This window comes from Eurosta solidaginis, chromosome 4 (assembly GCF_040869045.1).
Source record: "Eurosta solidaginis isolate ZX-2024a chromosome 4, ASM4086904v1, whole genome shotgun sequence".
Taxonomy (NCBI): Eukaryota; Metazoa; Arthropoda; class Insecta; order Diptera; family Tephritidae; genus Eurosta; species Eurosta solidaginis.
Window position 1 is genome coordinate 260,316,753 of NC_090322.1, and position 21,774 is coordinate 260,338,526.

Here is a 21,774-nt window from a genome sequence, read left to right on the forward strand (position 1 = left end):
TTTTTTTAAAATTTAGTTCTTATCCTGGTAAAACTAAATGTAAGAATTTTTTAATGAAAGTTGCAGCCTATACGTTTAGTAGTGTTCGTTATTCCAACATTTAAGAAATTGATCTATAGTGCTTATACATATGTATATGAAGAAAAGAGCTCCTTAAATTCTATGTTTTTGTGGTTCGTCTCCAAGACGAAGTATCAGGGGTAAAGTTAGACTTGATCACTGTCAAAATGTTCATAGCAACCAGCTTCAATAAAAGTATTCGGTGCAGCACCTTGTCGATTTATAATATTTTACATACATGAAGCAATAGAAAAGTGTACATATGTATCAAAAAATGACTTCCGTTAAAATTTATAATGCAATGTAACACAAACAGTGTATTGTATTCCTTATCATAGATCTTATCAAAAAACATTTTATACAAAGTGAAATCTCACTCTACTATAAGTCAAACTTCTTTATTTGCCACTTTAGTCCTCCCAAATGGAAGCGCTTAATGCCACTTGAGTGCCATAAAAAGTGTTAATATAAATAAAATACACAATAATCACGACAATCAGTAGCACGATTGTCGTAATTAAAGAATGACTAGCAAAAAAAAACGCACATAAGTCGAAAAAAGCAACAAAAAACCTAGAGACAGCGCCATGCAGAAAAACTCCAGTAAAAAAATCAAACAATAAAACGCATAATAACAACACCTCAATAACAATAATCATTCGTAATAATGACTATAATAAAATCAGCAACAACAACCACAAGTAAAAGAACTGAGACTATAATAGGAAAAAATTAAATAAATATGTATCTACGTTAGGCTTGCAAAAGTGGTAAGCGTCAAGCGGCAAAAAGGCAATTCCAAAGCGACTTTTTATAAATTTATATATGTATATAGGTAATATTGCGCGTAGACTTTTACGACTTTACTAATAGTTGATGTTTCGTCGAACGCTGCAGACAACATATTAACATCAAGCGAAATAAAATAATAAAAATTGCAAGTCAGCGGCGCGGCGCATTAAAAAAATGCGCATGCGCATGTGCGCGTCTGCATGGGTAACGTTCGCACAGTCGCCACGTTATGAGTGCTGATAGTAAAAATAGTTGGTGGATGAATGCGTAACAGAATGACAGACCGAAATAAAGTTGCCATATATATGTAGGTAAATACATGACTTACTGACTCACACTGCATGTTTGAAATGTTGCCTTTCGTCAGACACTACAATAAAAACTGACTTCAGACTATATATGGGAAGCAGTAATGTGGCGGCAAAGTGCGTACAACACATTTAACTTTGCATCGCAGCTCTTTTCAATTTTCAAATGCGGCAATTGCCCACTTTTTAGCCAAGTCATGACAACTAATTTCATTTTATATAATAGCGCTTATGTAGTATGTACAAAAAAAATTAACTTGCATTGGCTTACTCTTAAGTGAAAATCATTGAACGCGCCGCCATAAATGAGTGCTGCTGTGAACAGCCTGCCTACCCATCAGCCTCTAGTGCTACGGAAGCGCGCATGCTCTTTACATTGTAGTTTATTCAATATTTTCGGCGTTAACGCAATGCATTAAGCGCATAGGAATCTCATTAAAAGTTATTAAATAATAGTTTTATAACAAAGAGACCGCATACGCCCAGTCACCATTGAAGCGACGATTGCTGGCAGCGCCCAACAGCACCACCACCTGCAGTTAGCGCGCCACAGCGTCCACAATCAAAAGCGTGCGCCTAAGAATACGCGTAAGAGTGACTTGAGCAGCATCGCTCCGCGGCGCGTTTCTGGTGTTGTTTGTTACAATATCGTTTTATTTTTTTATTAAGTCGACCTTAATGGAGGCCGTCGCTGGCGCTAACCTCCACTTATACCCGAAACTTCTGCAGCGCGCACCTAAACACCTGACCACTATGCTGAGCGCTCTTTCTAGCTTTGTTGCGTAGTGCGCGCGTCGGTGGCACCCAATTTAGTGCACACATACAATTGTCGACTCGTCCTCTGTTTAATAACTTTTTTTTTTTTTATTTGTTTGGGTACTATTTACCTGATTTTTAATTTCATATTTATTTCATTAAATTCCATTTCTGTTACGTTAATCATAAAATTAATAAATGACGCGGTATATTTTACTTTATAGCAGCCGCCGACGCGACGGCGAGAAGGTAAGCACGTTTGTTGCACGTTCAGTAGTAGGCCTGCCTCAAATTTCGGCGCTTAACTCATCTTCAAGGTTTTCCACTATATCTTACACTTACATGCATAATTATGTATATTTTTTATTGTATTTCAGCTCTTAATTTCATTTGTTATGTTAATTGTGCCGAAGCCGAATGAGCATCGCAACTGGAAGTTTCTTGAGTTTATGTTCTTTCCAGTTCTTTTCAATTAAAATTTTTTTATTAAATAATTTTTTTACTTCAATGATGATCATGGGAAAATACTTCGGTATTGGTAAGTTCATTGGTATCTGCTGATGTTTCGTAAGCACTACGTACGGCGTAGCTGAGGTTGCGAACTTTCACCTGCTTCTAAGTATTATCTTGTTTTTGTACTTTTAACTTTTAATTTGAAATTTTGCTTGTTCCAAGCCGTGTACGCCTTTCTAAGGTTATATGTTTCGAATAGCAAATGCGGTTCTTCTGTGCAATCTAATGAGATTGCTGTCTGCCAAATACTTCTGTTATCATTTTAAACTCTCTTGGATTGTTTTTTGAATCTTAGAATTTCGAATAGCCTCAGACGAAGTTAGTACCACAAGGTGCTGGTTCCAGAGCGTATCAGATGTATACTTAACTGCCAAAGAACTGCCCACAACCGCAACACTCGCCTAAAATTTCGCGTAGTGTTTTTGTGGTTACAACAACATTAACAACAACTGTATACCAAACTTGCGGGAAGAATTTTAATGTGAAAGCAGAGAGTTTCAACTATGGGAAAGCACTGAATTGAAAGGTGAGGTAATGTGGTAGCTGGCAGGAGTTTCAGTGCAACCTAAGACCGTTGTGATACCAGATCATATAAAAGCGAGTAGATCCATAAAAGCCCGACCTCGACCTTCTATATGTCCTTCGCGGATGCTGGAAAGTCAGAGCCGAAGGACTTTTGCCTAGCTCTACAAAACTCTCGTCAATTATGCATAAACTTCATTAGTTGAATTGTGCTGCATGTGTTTCCATTAGAAAGCGTTCTTCAAAACATAAATCACCAGGGCTCAATGAGACCAATTTAACCCAATGAGCTCATCTGAGCGCCTGCTATCCACCTCTGTTCAAAAAAGAATGCAAGAAAATATCCGCCCAGTGTTCACTCAGCTTACTCGGAACTCATCTATTCGAGAGCAGACTACAAGTGGACAGAAGAACTACGAATTTGCTATAGATCGCCTTCAACAGTTGGCCTGGTGTCAGATGATACAAATCTTAAAATATTATAAGCGATCGAAAGCTAAGCCAAGCATGTCGCTGTTGAGCTTAAATCTTTAATTGTGCAGCAAGCATCCAACGCAGCTCTTATTGCGAGGCTTAGCGCGTGGAGGACACCACTGTAATGAGAACACTTTAATTACAGTTTACTTCAATTTACTTTCAGAAGATCTTTTGCCGTTTTCCCATTTCTTTTGCATCTAATTTGGATCCGTTCGAGGAAAATTATACCAACTTATTACCTTATATGAGCTTTTCACCAATGAATCTAGCAAAGGGAACAGCTATCCCTTGATTTACAGACGATTTAAAAATGAAAAATATAAATCAAGAAGGATTCAAAGGATGATCCCAGAGTTTGGTGTTCTATTTCCACTGCTCATATCCAAATTCGCCCCTCCATGAGATGGAACCCCTGCAGTTTCTTTATCACACGATTACACCGTAATGGGAATGAGTCCGGGCTCTAAAATAATCAATTATCATCCTTGTCTGCCCAGTTTTTTCAACTCGCGTGATTTGCACTGTCATCGACCAAATATGCGACCACAAGCTTACAGTGTGAGTGAGTCGTGTATCAATAAATAACTGAATACTCTTAGCTGTTCAGACTCACTCGGGATAAATGTGCTGTATGCTATGTTTCCCCACATAACACAAACAACCCATGCAAATGTAATGTGGAGCCAACGCCTCTAACAGCAACATTTTATTGGTACAACCCTGTTGAAACTGTTAGATTTCTTCGATAAAAATTGAGAACTATCTTTTTATCAATTCGGCATATAAAAAAATTATTTTTTTTGTTGAGACCGCTAAGATTTTCAAGTTGAGCCATTGTTAAGAAACAACGGTTGAGATTTGAGAAGTACCTATGCCAGTTGTCAACTTGAGCTCTAATGTGACTCAAGCCGAAATGTTTCTTGGGATATCGTTGCCTCAGGTGTTGGTTGTTGCGTACGATGACTCACTGTGGAATTGTATCAAAAGTTAAAATTGTATAATTTTTAAAAATGTAGAAATACATGACCAATTATTCGAAGTATTATAATGGAACGATTTTCCGTCATCTCTTGTCAATTTTGGTTTGGAGAGAAACGGATTTCGATATTGTACCATCTTTAGTATTCAATTTCGTTCAAGAAACTCTTATTTTGTTGTTGTTGTTGTAGCGATAAGGATACTCCCCGAAGATTTTTGGAGTGTTGCCGATTTTAGTAGTCCTTTATCGGATATAGATCTGGTACGTTCCGGTTGCAAGCACCATTAAAGTACTAGCCCGGCAATCGCGGGAACGATTTAATATGACCATATTTGTGACAGTACTCAACTCGCGTACTTGAGGTTGACAGTTGGGTTGCGGAAGCTTTGATTTGCGCTTAGGAACCCCTTGAACCACACTCTTATCCCGTCGGGAACCGACATATGACAAAAAATTATTCACTTGGGTAGGCTCCACTTCATCGTGCCAAACAGTTTCCAACGACAAAAGGACTTATAAAATTATTCCAATGCAACTTAAAAAAAATGTGCTGGGATTATTATTTTTTGTGAGGCATAGCTACTAAAATGTACGATAAATAGAATGGTCTGAAACCTCATAACGGTAAACTGTTACTATTTGCGCCGAGTTATTAATTACATTTTAAACGCGAAATGAAACCCTTTGAATACATTAAGCTTAGCTTAAGGTTTTTCATAAAGACTTTGTCCAATACTTGTCTGCATGCAACTTTTACAGTCTGAGTTTAGTCTCTGCTTACCTTAATAATGTGCCAATTTTCATACATTTTGTATGATGACCTTTTCATTTCGGCGAAAAGGAAAAATAATTATATATGCAGTCTGTTTCGATAATTTATCATTTCAGTACAGTTTTTATTATATTTATACCGCCAACTATAGTTTTTCATGAGTAATATGAGTCTATACACAAACCACACACGCAAGACAAATGATGAGAAAAAATTAAATCATCCAAACACGCCATCAACAAACAAACCCAACAACTAAATCTTCAATTTCGAAGTCGATTTCAGGCAGTCGCCATCGCTTAAGCACGCTTTGTTTTTGTTAATTGTAGCTTAAATACTATCCGAGCTACTTTGTTAGTTGGCGCATTTAAGCGCTTTAATTAAAACCAATGCGCATGTGTAACTTCTATAACTATACTTACATATATACCTACATACAAACATATAAGTTTAATTTTGGTGTCTTCGAGCCATATTCTAAATTTTTTTTTTGTTGTACGTTGTTGTCTTTGCTGCAGTGACTTGATTGAAGTCAAACGCTTGTGTTACTTTGAACTTGACCGCCTCGATTGCGAAATGATTAATGTTGTATTAATTTTAATATATAATATGCTCATACATACATATGTAAGTAACCAGTAAACGACCCACATCACTTACTTTGCCTGTTTCTAGCCTTCCTATGTGTGAATTTTCTTGAGCAGCCAGTAGGCCAGATATATTTACATACATGTAAAGTATTTTCATCATTTGTAACTTGGCTGAATACTTACAAGTCTTTTAGAAGCGCGTAATGAGGCTGCAGGCATTTTACACATGATCTGGTTCAGCTTCAGCCGACGCACAGTGGGGTCTTTCAAACAAATTTGTCTGAGAGGAATATGAGTAGTTTCTTATCTATCTAAAAGAATGAACGTCTTCCCATGTAAAGACTCCTTAACATGAGTTATTTTTCTAGTCAATTGTTTGACGTTCAATCATCGACAGTCACGGAAAGCATCAGTGTCACCCTACATGTTTAATGACTACCCCCGAACTGTTAATAATGGCATGCAGAGCGGGAAAGTTTGAACCCACACCTGTACCAACAGCGTTTTAGTCTGAGCTATATGAATTTAATTGTATTACTCAAATGTTGCGACTATTTCAGAATCACATACGACTGCACCAGTTAAGAATGCATTCAAAAGGTTTGCAAAAGAGGACAATTGTGATTTCGAAGGACATCGTCATGTTAAAGATTTCAGTTCAAAGCACAGAATTAAAACTAGTACTACGCGCTGGTTCGGAACTTTTGCAGTTCGCTGTAAGTTTGGCACAGTGGGATTATTCTTATCTGCCAACTACTTTCAAATCGCAAACCTAGATTAAAACAGCAAGCAACTGAAAACATGACAATGCTCAGGAGAAGCAATAAAATAAATGATTTCAAGAGCTGAGCCGTAAAGTGTCGAAGATTATGTGTAGGTCTTACAACCTTAGACTAACAAAGTTGCTTCTATCATTAAAAAGAGAGTACTGTAGACTCATGACGGGTATTCTGCCTGGACACTGCCTTCTGGCGTCACATGCCTTTAAAGTAGGCTCGGTCAGTGATAGCAGATGTAGGAAGTGCGGGTTGGAGGAGGAAACGATCGAACACGTTCTGTGCTCGGGCCCTGCGCTTGTCAGGCTAAGACTCCAGCTATTAGGAGTGATACAGCTGTCAGATCTAGAAGCAGCAAGCGGCTTAAGTCCTAGTAAGCATCTAGGATTTGCTAAGAGGACGGAGTTATTTTATAACATAAAAAATAAAAAAAAAATAAAATTTTATAACATAGGTCCTGGTTTTTGATAGGGTTTTTCACTTTGGTGGTTAAAACAAACTTCTGGTAACACTATGGGCTCATTCAATCTATGCGAGGTCCTCACGGACCGGCCAGTACAATCTAACCTAACCTAAGCTGAGTGATTAGTGCAACTAATACTTAATACGATATAGATCGATAGGTATTGAATTTGAGAACCCGATAGTATGCATTCTGTGCAACTTCAAAATCTGAGATGTTTGACTACTGTGCGATATTTCAAAACGATGTTGAGTACAAACGCTGTTGCAATAAGAAACATTTTATCAACTGCATCATACTTTCCTGAGTCGTATTGTATCGAAAAGAATAATTATATCGAAACCCCAACCCTGACAGAAATAATTATTCGCGCTCATTTCACACATATTATTTTTCCATTTCTATTAGAAATCGATGAATAAGCACTGTAGTAAAATCGAAAGAGGTTTTTATTTATTTGAACATTTTAAAAAGCATATTTTACAAAAACGTTCATGCTCAGAATGTTTTAATTGTTTAATTCCAGCAATACACGTTGTTTCAATTATTGTTTTAAACTCAAGTAATAAAATAATTGGCCCATTCACACGGTCTCCTATTTGCGGCATGTGCTTTGCTCAAATCAAATTTTTTATGGAAATCATATGGAAACAACTCGCATCTTAAAAGTTTACTTCAATAGGACACAATTGTGAATTGCCCAAATATTTGTATAGCATATTTACGCATTATTTTTTTAGCGTTAGCCAACGTGCGAGCATATGTCGTACCTCATTGCTCGTTAATCAACGACTAACCATCTACGATGATTTTACTTTTACCAACACAGTCGCAATTTCTAGTTTGGAGACTACTGGTCTAAAGTAAACAACATTCTTTAAAAATTACATATTCTTAATCAATCTAACTGATATTTTGTTTATTAATCATTGGGCATTTCAACAGAGAACAGCCCTCTCTATTATTCTATTATTTTAACAGTTTTTATTGGTTTTCGTATGGTGGCATTAATAATTGTTTAGCTTACAGACCTAAGGCTTTCGTATGATAACATTTTTTTTGTTGAATTGACTATTGAAATGGTCAATTCAGAATCAAAATTTTGTGCAAAGTTGATTCAACAGCTATTTGCGATGGATAAAAATTTACAGGAATATCGGTTGCATTTTTTTCTTTCAGTATAAAAAGGCGAGAAAACAATATATTCCGCGATGAAAGTAAACATCTTGAAGTATTTTTCTGGCTCTGCCGTGATAAAAATGCAGGTTTCCTCGACCGCCTGGTCAATTAAGACATGGAGAGGTGCACAAATCAGCTTGAAGCTAAAAGTTGGTAGGATTTATATATATTGGAGCGATTTTCCGTCATCTTTTGTCTGGAGCACGAAAAATGACACTGATGATGACGCAACGCCGAAACCGATTTGTCTCAAAACCAAATTTGACAAGGGAGGACGGAAAATCGTTCTAAAATACACAAAAAAATCAAAAAACTAACTATATCAGTTTAAGATACAATTTTAATAAAACCTCAAAACTCCTTGTTGTATTTGTAAAAAATCATAATCAAGGTTATATCCCTGTTTTTAAATTTTTAAATTTGCTAAGTCGACTTGTCAGGTTTTAGGTTAAAACACTGCTGTTTCCTTATTATTGTTACATTTATTATCAAACAAATTTAAAGGTATTTTTATACCTTTCATGAACATGAAATGGTATATTAACTTTGGTCAAATGTTTGTAACGTTGAGAAATATAGAAGATAGACTCATTTTCATATTTTTGCATTATATAAGACATTTGTCGGATCCGGTAGGATCGGACCACTACAATATATATCTCCCATACAACCGATCGTTCAGATAAGACGATTTTGGTCATTCCTGCCGCAATTAAGAAAGCATAAACTTGAAACTCGGTGATATATATTCTAATATATCATAGAAGGTATCTTGAAAAAATCACTTTTATCGGAGCTATATATAGTATATATCCCATACAACCGATCGTTCAGATAGAAAGATTTTTGGCAATTTCTCCCTTAATTTAGAAAGTATAAACGTGAAACTCGGTGATATATAATTTTAATATATCATAGAATATTTTCTGAAATAATCACTTTGATCGGAGCTATATACAGTTCAGATAAAAAGATTTTTGGCAATTTCTCCCTTAATTTCCAATATAAATACGTTAAACTTGGTGACATTTATTCTAATATATCATAGAAGATTTTGTTACAAAAATCATTTCGATCGGAGCTATATATAATATATATCCCATACAACTGATCGTTCAGATAGAAAGATTTTTAGCCATTTCTCCCTTAATTTCCGATATAAAACCGTTAAACTTGGTGATATTTATTCTAATATATCATAGAAGATTTCATGAAAAAATCACTTTGATCGGAGCTATATGTATATAGTATATATCTATCCCATACAACCGATCGTTAATATAGAAAGATTTTTGGCCATTTCTCCCTTAATTTCCAATATAAAAACGTGAAACTTGGTGATATATATTCTAGTATATCATAGAAGATTTCCCGTAAAAATCATTTCGATCGGAGCTATATATAATATATATCCCATACAACCGATCGTTCAGATAAGGGGGTTTTTTGCCATTTTTTTATATTTATCTTATAATCGGTTAGGTATGTACATCTTTTCACTATATATTTCTTATCTTATACAGCGCATTACTTGGAGATTACGAATGGTATAAGATTATTGTTCAGCCCAATTCATGAAAGGTATGAAGTCTTCGGCACAGCCGAAGACAGTCCCGTCCTTACTTGTTTCACTTTATTTTGTCACTCTCAACTCACTGTGCGACACTATAGTTGTAATCTAAAGGCTGATACCAAATGCATGTAAGCTGCCAACTAAACACTTGATGCTAATTTGCATAACCGCTACTTGCATAGTAGCATTAAAAGAGCTGACAGTATCGATATTTTCATATTTTCCAACTAAATATTTACCAATCGCTTGCTTCTTAAGCTCTTTTGCCGCTCCCTTCTTTCAATTCGTGTAAGAAATTGAATAATTTCTTTGCCAGTAATGGTATTCATATTAGATTTTTAGCTACTTTGCTCCACTGCATTGAATTTTAGTTGTCTATTAGTCGCCTGTAATTATGACTTATTGGTGCTATAGTTTATTTACCCGCTGCCCTGTCCTCTCCCTTGTTGTTTCGCAGCATTTTGATTGCGTAAGTATTTTCTTTATCATTAATTAGTTAGCCGTTAAACCATAATTAACGCCAATTCACATCAATATACTATATATTTTTCACACTAGCAATTTTTTAAATTTTTCTTTAACAACTCTTAAGCTAAAATTTTGCTAATTGATTTTTGTTTTAATATATGTTCAACACTTTAATTAAAACAATCCGCCAAATATAAGGTCTATATTTACCATTAAAATAATTTTCATCACTCATGCTTGAATGCTTTATATATATGTTTTTATTTTTTATATAATTAAATTATTGTAAATTTACCATCTTTGTGGGTAATGGTTGTTTTTAAGAAAATCAGAGCGTACCGCTTCGAGATCTAGGATTTGTGAAGCTTGTACGGCCTCGCTTCAAATGCTTAAAGCGGCTGAAACTTATTTACTCCTGTAGCTGGTGTGTGGCTTTATTTTTATAATATTTAGGTATGTAATTTGTAAATATTTGCGGAAACTTGTAAGGCGCAGATGAAATGATACATAATTAATATGGTCTCAAAATTTGGTTCAGTTCCGTCTAAGCATAGTTTGGTAAAAAACATTTTTATAAACAATGTGAAGAGTGTTTTTCAGTTAATAATGCTCTACATGGACATGTATTTTACTAACACATCTACGCTCTTAGTTGAGTCGTGTCGAGTGTTTTAATACAAGAAGTATGTGCTATGATTAAATTTTCTGAGCAACTAAAGGCTTGGTTCCCTCCAAAAGCGATGCCGTCATATTACGACCGCTAAAGATAGGGGGGTATACACACTAGAGGTTTACGCCGGTTACTTTATCGGCGGCGGCGGCGTGGGCGGCCGCGCCGGCGTACACCGGTGTTCTTACATTAAAAAACTTGACTTTTCTATTTAAAAAAATAATATTTAATGTTTTTAATTAGGCTTAAAAAACGCTTAATGAAATAATTAGTCAAGTTTTCTACATTATAGCCATGGTTCAACAATATGGTTGGCTCATCTGTACAATAACAGAGTATGTCTGTTCAAATTGTCAAAATCTGTGTATTGGTGTTGGTGCGAATGGTATGGAATGGAAACATAAATCTTAGCAGATTTTGTACGTGCAAGAAAATGTTGCCAATGTGTTGGTTTCATTTTGAGTTTGCCATCTCCTTTTGACAATCCCATCGACCATACAATGAAATAAATAAAATCAGCTGATGAGATGAGCCAATCATATAATTGAGCCATGATTAAAGCCCTAATCGAACTCAATCTTCCATACAAAATACAAGTTCTTAATTATATCATAATTGCTTTATTGAATGCCTAATCGAGTGAAAAATCCTGTCGGTTTTGCTTGGTGCTTCGAATTTTATTGTCAATGTAACAAATGACAATCAAAAATAAATTATTTTCCATTCAGCCATCACAGCGGTTTTTTGTTTGTCTTCATTAATCCTACTTCTATTCTGGTTCGTGCCAATTGATATTCACAACACTGCGACATCTGTTGAAGAATGGATGTGAAAATTGGACTTGTTTGATGACAATGCTGCCATAGTGTCATATTTTATTGACACTTTTTCCCGTGCTCTGGGATGTATTAACATTTTTTTGTTATATCGGCCTACTGATTTGTAAGATCGCGGGCTCGAATCGAGCTCAAGGCCTAACAATAATTTTTTATCATTATTATTGTTATGATACATTTTTTTCTTAATTGAAAAAATTTTTAAATTAGAATAGAAGAAAGAAACAAATTTTTTTTCATTTAAGAAAAAATTTATCATAACAATAATAATGATAAAAAATTATTGTTAGGCCTTGAGCTCGATTCGAACCCGCGATCAGGGAAACTTAATTATTTCATTAAATAAAATTGTGATTCGATTAAGTTTCTGTGTGAAAACGGTATAAGGAAATCAACGTTTTGGCTATTTCGGAAAGATCCGCGGTTTTTGCCTCAAAATCTCGCAGATCGTTCAAAAATTTTCAAGAGTAGGGATTGTCCCTCGTTCATTTACTCCAGAGAGGCTTCGAACCTAACCCCGGTCTTTGGAATTGGCACTCCTGCGTCTGCGGAAAAGAAATAGAGATATATAAAATGTTCACATCTTTGTCTGTATATCTCGTAAAATGCGTAGTTTCACCTGGGGTTAACTCCTAATAATCGTCGCGTACACAATTTCTTTAAATCATTTGTGGCTCCTTGGCCACACGCTCAAAGGCGACTTACGGTTGCTATTAATGTTCTATTAGTACTCATGACTCTCGTGGCACAGGGCGCCTCCAGTTTTTTCGGCTGTTTTTAAGAGCTACAATTCCCTATGTGCGAACAGTAGCAATCCTGACCGCGTCGACGTCACTTTCCTAGAAGCTCTGGGTGTAGCTCCGAAGACTTTCTAACGGATGCTTTTGTCGCGCTATGCTGCCGAGCTATACCAGAGAAACGCCATGAAACGTTAGGGAGTGACTATTCGGCCAAGAATGCCGCCTTCGAAATCATAAGCAGTCTAAGTGGATGTCATTGCGTAACTCATGGGTGAAAATCGTATAATCCTCGGCGCATCTACTTAATTAAAATTTTACCAGGACCCTGAATAAAATTTTTAAAATTTAGACCAAATTTTGCAGACATTTGTGTTCACAACATAGATTTCAATAGTCTTCGTTAAAAAAAAAAAAACGATATATTAGAATGAAAGTCGACAAATTTTAAGATGAAAGATGTTAACTGCTTTTTTCTGGCCTTATGATATAAGAGCTCATTTCATGGATGACCGCGAGCTTCAGTTTTCAGACTAGTTCGACTGTCTATGTTAGAGTAGTAGCACACACGGTTATTAGTTCGATTGTCTTAGGAGAACTTTTGCTTCACGAGTTTGAGTGTTCTTGTGAACGAAAAGCCTCTCCTGGTAAATATATGTGCCTACGTATTCAAATTTGTAAAAGGAACCGTAACGTGTAGATGATATTTAAACTCGGTTGATAGGCTATAATCAATGTAATTCACTTCAAGGGACTAGTTTCGGATAGGGTCACCAACTTTAGAAAATGTCAAACCGTGAGGCTTGGGTGTTGAAGGATGAAGTGTGAAAATCAAAATTTACATTCCAGACGCTATTGTATAGTTTCGCAAATGAACAACAGATGTTTGAATGTAAGCCCAAATGATTTTTCAAACCCTTTTCATATGTACATTGTACATATATCCTCAACTTAATTATGAGGCCTAGAACCCACTAAAGGATTTTGCATCACTGATTTTGCTTATTCTTTCATCCAATCGCAATATAAAATTCTTTAAAAAATCGGCACTTTTTTGGGTAATTTGCTTTTTTAACAACTTGAGGACAATTTGAAAACATGTTCGCCTTAGGTCCGTTGATACCACTTTCGACCATATCTGACCAATTTTCGACATGAACAATAAATGGCCTAAACAGTCTTAAACGAATAGAAAATATAGTAACGCGCCCGACGCCGCCGCCGCCGCGCCGATATTTTTGACATTCGGCGGCGGCGTGCAAAAAACGACAAAAATCGGCGGCGTTTATCGGCGGCGTATATCTCTAATACACACTGTTTTCAGCTGCATTGCTGTAAACTTCGAACACTTAAAGTAGACGAATCACAAGATTAAATTTTGAAAATTTTCATGTATTTAATTTCTTTGCTATTTTTTAAGAAAAACATATTTAAAAAAAAAATTTGTAATCAAAAATGTTGTTTATGTTATGCATAATTTTAAACATGAAAAAATGTTTACCGTTATATAACGGCCGCTATATAGCGGCACCGCTTTGGAGAAAACCAAGTCTTAACAAAAGCAAATAATTAAAATAAACTGAACAAAAGAACCGGCTTTGACCCAATACTGCGAGTCACATCAAAGTCTATACCAAATGTATTGAATTTAAGCATTTGAAACTGTCATTTTTCAGCGTCACTTAAAGCTTTAACATTAGACACATTTTTTGGGGGAAACGGTTGAAATATAGAAGCTATTGCAGCCACATTGCAATATTTTACAGAGCTGGCAGAAATTTCCCAAAGAAAAATTTAGAAATTTGACTTGTGCATTGATTTTAAGTTAAAGCGTAACCGACTAAATTCTGGCTCAACACTAAACTAAATACCCCAACATATCCCACGTGATTCCAGCAAGTGGCCACTTACTCACTTTCATGAGTTAAAACTGCTTTTATTTGTCAGCTTTTAAGAACAAACACATGCCCATTTCATTCGGGTCCAACCTGATCCATAATGCGTTGTTCGTGATCCTTGCATTAGATAAACTCGGTGACAAACCATAATTTAGGTGAGCTAATCCGTTTGGAAATTTAGTTAATTTTCTTTTTTAGAAATTACTTTGGTTCTTTCTCGATTGATGAATTTGGTCGATCCCGATAAGAAATAAAATTAAACAAGTAAAGGTGTCTAAGTTCGGGTGTAACCGAACATCATATACTCAGCGTGAGCTTCAATTATACATTCATTTCAATTACTTTTAAATACATAAATAAATTACTTTTCTACATAACACGTGGCACCGCCTGTTTAAAAAAAAATTTCTCCCCATTTCCTCTTATAATAAAAATTTCTAACTGAAATATCATTAATTCAAAACTATTTTTTGCTAAGCTATAGCTGTTTATTCTAGTCTACGACCCTTTAAAACTTGTTTTGTATCTAAGTTGCCGTGGTCTTTAACCGATCCCGCTCATTTTTACTAGAAATATTTTCTGCTATAAGGAAAATTTGTGTACCCAATTTTATTACGATCCGTTTTTTTTTTTCGAGTTATGGCTCCCGAAACATATAATGCCACGCCCATTTTTTTTCTTTTTTTTAATTAAAGTTTTTCCTATTTATTGTTATAAATACACTTGAGAAATGAAATGCCATTGTTATAAAGCTCTTCTTTGCAAAGATATAGCTTATTTTATTCGTCCACGGCCCTTTTAAAAATATTTTATATAAAAGTGGGCGTGGTCCTTAACCGATTTCGTTAATTTTTCTTCAAAGCATTCCTTATATAAGGGCAACCTCTCCACCGAATTTTGTTACGATTGGTTTAACGATTTTTGATTTATGATTAATAATATTTGAAAAAATGATTTTATCACAAGTGGGCGTTGACACATCTATTTTAAACAAATTTTCCAAATTTTGTCAAGAGTCTCAATATCAGTCTGGACGTCAAATTTCAGTATTCTGGATGTATTATTTACTAAATAATCAGGTTTTTGTGTTTTCCAAAATGTTATATATATAAAAAGTGGGCGTGATTATCATCCGATTTCGCTCATTTTCAATACCGATCTATTCTGGGTCCAAATAAGCGCGTGTACCAAATTTGGTGAAGATATCTCAATATTTACTCAAGTTATCGTGTTAACGGGCAAACGGACGGACGGACGGACGTGGCTCAATCAAATTTTTTTTTCGATACTGATGCTTTTGATATATGGAAGTCTATATCTATCTCGATTCCTTTATACCTGCACAACCAACCGTTATCCAATTAAAGTTAATATACTCTGTGTGCAAAGCGCTCTGAGTATAAAAATAGTGCTTCTTAATGTAAAGCCTATGTTAATAGGGTCTCGGGTTATTTTCATCTTTTTTGAACCTTGCAGATAAAACTGCAACAATTTGTTTATTGTAGCCTTTTTATATGATATACGGTTTTAGGAAAGTCTTATTTTGTTTTGTGAATTTTCCGAAAGGGGGTATAAATGATGTATATTGGAACGATTTTCCGTCATCCCCTGTCAAATTTGGTTTCGAGATAGAACGAAAATCGACACTGATGATGGCACAACGCCGAAACCGCTTGGTCTCGAAACCAAATTTGACAAGTGATAACGGAAAATCGTTCCAATATACATCAATTGAAAAGTCATTATTTTGGTATTGAAAAACTCTTAAATTTCGTACAATGTCTTTTTAAGATCTACACGATCGTTTTCGCATAGTAGCTTTTGCATAGAAGCTTCAAATAATGGGCTAGAGCTCGTTTATTAGAAAAAACTATATTAACACGACTTAAGAGCTTAAAAGGGTACTAGAAGAAGATAATACTGTTCTCAGGACTAAAAAAGTATATGTAATGATTGTAAATTGGATATGAAATAATCGAATTACAATTAAAACAAAAACAGCTTCGGCAGCATTTTCAAGGATAAAAATTTTTAAAATGGTATCGAAAACTGTTACTTAAGCTATAAATTGGAGCGAGGCTTTTGCAATTTTTTTCGCCGCAGTTTACGGTTATATCAAACTAAATTTAAAAAAAAAGGAATATAAATTATTTTTTATTTGAAAATCGGCACTGCACCTTCGGATCATTATAGCAAATGTAAAATATCTACAAAAAATGTTGACACCCTAATGTGTGCATACTAACTGCTGAGTAGAATATCACACTACCTCGGCAGCCAGTTCGAAAACGTCCTATCTCAGAATACTTTTCGAAACGTCCTATCTCAGCACTTGTTTCCAAAATGCCCTGTTTCAGAATTCATCTGGAGAACACCGTATATCTTATAAACTTCCTATCACAAGTAAAAATATAGGATTAACTATATGGCAAGACAAAGCATTTTCAAATGGAATACTGAATAGTAGGTAGGTAGGTAGGTGAAATGGCTGCGACCCTGGTCGCCCAAGTAGCTATTTAAAGCCATGTTGATGCCATGTAACTCGTCTAAAAACCTACGGAATGTTACGGTCAATGTATTACAACCAGCCAGAGTTGTTGATAAAATTAAGAATATTCGGATTGTTATCACAGATAACCCTCTGAGGTTTTCTAGAAATGTGGTTCCAAGGAACCTTAGCCGGGCTCTAACTAGAGCCGGGCATTAACACATAAAGTGTTTTACTGGCTCCCTGGCATTTGCATCTTTGCAGCTTCTGCAGTAGTCGTTATGCGGAATGCCCATCTTTTCCGCATGTATACCTACTGCCCAATGACCGCTGCAGACTGCTATCAGTTTGCGTGTGTTAGCCCTGGATTTGTTCAGAAGACTACTCGTCCTCTTTCCAACATAGTTTGGCCAAATGGATTTTGATATTGCACATGTGGTGATGTTATTCCACTTTGTTTGTGCTTTCTTCAAGTAAAAGCTTTTGATATTCCCCTTGGCTACTGCTAAGTGTATGCGTACTTCGACACTGGTTATTTCCTCGTTCATCTCCGATGAGCCCCTGCGTGCTAACTCGTCGGCCTTCTCGTTACCCACTATCCTCCTATGACCCGGGACCCAGATAAACGCGTAGTTCTAGATTGGTGGATAACAGGGATATGAGTCGCTTACAAGCCCACACTAATTTTGAGTGGCGAGGAAATCGCTGCTTGGCTACCCGACAGGATGCAAACTTTACCAGCTATATTCAAGCCCTCCAGTGATTTGCAGGCTTGCCAGATCGCGAGGAATTCTGCTTGAAACACGCTGCAGTGCGATGGGAGTCTGAATGATGCAGACAAAGCTAGGGACTCAGCGGAAAATCTGGCCCCCACTCCCGATTCCATCTTGGAGCCGTCAGTGTAGATTTGGATGTCGTCGACCCTTATGCCCGGGTTTCTCTTCCACTTGTTCCTGCTTGGAATGGCATGAATAGTACTTTAAACAAATTTTGAAATAAAGCATTTGGTCGGTTGAAATTCCGATAAACTAGCTCAAATAGGTAGTAGTCATTTTTTCTTTCATTTCTTCTTTTAACAAATGTGTAGTTCATATTTTCAGCCTCTCCATAACAAAACCTTATCGAAGTATTTAAAACTACTTACCGGATTAACTTGTGGCTTTTGTAGATGCGATGCGATATTGCCGATATTCATGCCCATGGCGGGAATTTGAGAGCCGTACAATTGTCCGGCCGTCGGTGTCATATCCGTTAACATTTTTGCGGTTGTCTGTTTTTTTTGTTTGTTTAATATTGTTTTTAGTTGCGTTTTGTTTTTGTTTTTTTTTTCTACTTCTTCCCTTGTAAAGTACAAAATTTAATTAAGATAAATTTGTTAGTTTTGCACTACAATTAAACAAAATTATGAGTGCTCTTAAAAGGGGCTTACAAATTCGTAAATATATACACAGTATAAGCAAAATTAAGGGTTTTTAAATATGTCATTTGTCGTAGCAGAAAAAAGTTGTCACAAGTCATGAGTGATTAAGGCATGTGCCGACGGCATAGCAATCAATCATGCACAACTATAAAAACACAGGCTTTATATATATATATGTATATATATATTTTTTTTTTTTTTTGCTAATAATCTCTAATATTCGCAAAAATTTTCACTTTAGCACTTTGTTACTGTGTTACGAAAGCGGTCCCAAGTGTGAGTTTTATTCAAATCTTTGTATATCTTATATTTTGAAGAGTTTTCGTAAACTATACCTGCATATGTTTGTTTGTGGTACATATGTATGTATTTGTTATTAATATTTTTCTTGCTTCATTTTTGTTTTACAACTTGCAAATTCTTTTTTATTTTCTTTAATTTTACTTTTAGTCAATTTTTTACAAAATCTTTTTTTCACTTTTGTTCTCTTTCTTGCAGTCCATACGCTTACTGCACACAAAAGCCGTCGCACAATTATACAGTACTAATTGAATCTCCTTTGTGGCAGATTTTGCAACAATGCACAAAAGGCAACGTAAATTTTCGTTCTCTTCTTTGCTGCTGCCAACTGGACCTTTGCCACTTTTGTAAATCGTAAAAAATTTTTTTTTCTTCACTTCCCAAAAAAGGAAAATCCTTATTGGCCTGCTGTGTGATCTTTCTCACTGCCTTTTAGGTAGTATGAGGACTTATTGTATTTCCTTTGCCCGTCTGTTAATCTGTCAAAAAAGTGCCAAAGCGCTGACAGGTAGTTAAATAGTGTGGCACAGCGTGGCGCCTGCTGCCACAAAAGCGGCTACGCTTATAGCGTGTGAACGTCTTTTGTGTTGGCGTATCGGTGCAGGATCTTCACAGACGATTTCCGATAGTGAGTCAAATGTATTGACGCAAAATTGCTAGAGACGCACGCGTACCTATAGATAAGCGCAGGTATCTTAAAGATAAATATAGGTAGATACTGTTTACACAAATTTTTGCCAATATTGTTTGTTGAATTTCAAAATCTTATTTTGAATTTTTGCACTATGAACTCCTTAACGCGTCGTTTGTTATCGATCACAATTTTTTTCGTTAAATTCGCACGCAGCACGCTCAGTCTGTTCAAGCCGTTCCCAAAAATGTCACTAGCACTGTTGTGGCTGACATCCAATGGCGTATACCAAGCTACTTACTCTGGCCGGCCCACAGTGGGCGCTAGCTTTGGCAGATTTTTTACGCCTTTTTTCGATTTTACATTTGCAACTATTTTCTTTTCTTCAATTCGTATTATTGTTATTGTTGTTTGCACGCCTTAATATCGAGTATTTTGTTGGAAAACCACTTGCGCGTTGCTAATTCGCAAAAAGAATCCGCGCAAATATGAACGGGCGTCGTTGCTGTACGTACAAATGCTGGTGACTGTTCTGCCGCTGCACTACAAACGAAAAAAAGCTCTTACATTCACAAACACCATTGCAATAAGAAAACAAAGAAAAAAACATAAACAATTCGGCAAATGTGCATGCAAACATCCATATATACTACACTCGTACTTTGTTGTTATAACAAGCCAAAGGCATACAGACTAGCACCCTAACGAATGAATGTTGCGCAAATGAAACAACAAATGCCGCTACGAACACCAACGTAACGTTAAAAAGCAGCAGCAACAGTGACGTGAAAAACAAAGGCAATATACAAACCGTAGTTACACATGTGTATGGGTTTTGTATTTGGCGTTTTAATTTTTTACTTTTTTTTTAACAACAAAAAGTCATTGCTGATGGTTACGCTTGTCACTCGCTCACTACACACACTCTGCGCGCTCTACAACAATGTGTACGAGTACTCGTACAATGTACAATGCGTATCGGATTTGAATACCTCGCGTGGCGCTACCATCTACATATTAAACCGGCGTGAGTTGTTGTGCTCTGGCAAACAACAACGACCGACGAATTCTACCAGTCAAGCAGGGTGCCTACACAGGAGATGGCTATTTACTCACGATTAGAGTAGTAGTGGTGGTGGCGTTTGTTGAAGTATGGCAGTCGACCGGCTGTTTGGCAAAAGTGGTTGGGTTGTTGTATGCAACCATTCATCAGCTCGCAGAGGCAAAACAGGCACGCACATACAAGCAAACATCAGTGGAAATGCATACATAAATATGTAGTGTGTACTCGTATATTTTCAACAATAAATACATACTAAAATTCTGTTTTTCGGTTGATGTGGCATGATGGTGGGTGCTAAGAGAGAGAGTAGAGCTCTCATATAGAGCACGAGGCAAACAATCAAAGACAAATAAATACTTCTAAAGTAAATTATTGTAAACTTATTCAAATTTAATTTGTTTATTAAAATATTAACATGCACCTAAGTATAATTCCGTTCTACAATTTTTTATCTCTAGAGAATATTATTCCTATAGAGTTAGATAGCCGAATGCAAGAGTGGACTTAGCAATCCAAATTGAATATCGTACGCAAAGACAAGATGGCGATCTCGTAAGTCAGTGCATACACCGCGAAAAGCTTGATCCAGCGCATAGCTTACAGCTGTGTTCGTAAAAACAGAAGTGTGTGTGGTTGGAGCGTACTCGCCTTCCACACCGAAAGTCCTGGCTTAAGGTCCTGGGAAAAGTAACATTAACATCTTTATAAAAGGTTTTTCCATTACAATATAGCTATGTAAGCAGGGCCGGTTTGACTAGCACTTCGAGTGTATTTCTGCCATGAAAAATTTTCTCAGCATAAGTTCGTCTGTTTGTGGATATCATTAAGAGTCAGCATAAAAGATGTGGAGCCCGACCCGCTAATTCGTAGGGAAAATTAAAAAGTAGCGCAACTCCAATTGGAAGAGAAGCTCGGCACAAATCTCCTCGCTCATTGTGCAATTGGCTGTCTAGACAAATAATATTCCGGTTGAGTGGTATAAATCAAAAGATAGCAATTTTAAAACTTGTGCCAACCCTTGTAAAATCTATATAAGTTTTCATTTATATAGTCATAGTAAAATTGATATACATACATGCTAAAGTTCTGTAGTTTTAATAAAGAATGTCGGTCTCTAGATTTTAACTGAAACTGAGAAATTTAACATAACGTGTTTCCATCTATAATTTTGAATATATACTGTTTTTTCTGTTGGAATTTTGAAATATAGACTAGTTTTGATGTGATACTTCTATTTATTCAGAAAAAAGTGTAAACTTTCTTGCCTAATGCGTGAAGTAGTAGATCCCGCTCACGCTTAGCGCAAAATTTAATACAAAACTCATTCAAGAGTAGTATCTACAATTTTGTAAATCGAATTTCTAGATAAACCCCTTTTTTAGGTGGAAAGTGGTCTTTAAAACCTTAGAATACTTTTGAAAGAGCAATCACCATCTGCGTGGATACATAGTTTTCGATTAAGAAACTAGCTTAAATATCACTTGATTTCCTATAAATATTGTA

General features: G+C 35.9%; 1 protein-coding gene across 2 annotated transcripts in view; it reads right to left on the reverse strand.

The window, feature by feature from the left end:
- The window catches only part of Sp1 (transcription factor Sp8), a 151,260-nt gene extending 131,559 nt beyond the window's left edge, over positions 1-19,701 (reverse strand). The window contains exons 1-2 of one of the 2 annotated variants that reach the window (XM_067785849.1): positions 19,510-19,701; positions 18,002-18,197 (exon numbers count right to left, since the gene is read on the reverse strand). In XM_067785849.1, the coding sequence (XP_067641950.1) occupies positions 18,002-18,115 (114 nt within the window). In that variant the 5' untranslated portion in view covers positions 18,116-18,197; positions 19,510-19,701. Of the gene's footprint in view, positions 1-18,001 lie in introns of both variants that reach the window. The other variant, XM_067785850.1, reaches the window with a different exon arrangement.
- Between the last annotated feature and the right edge of the window lie 2,073 nt (positions 19,702-21,774).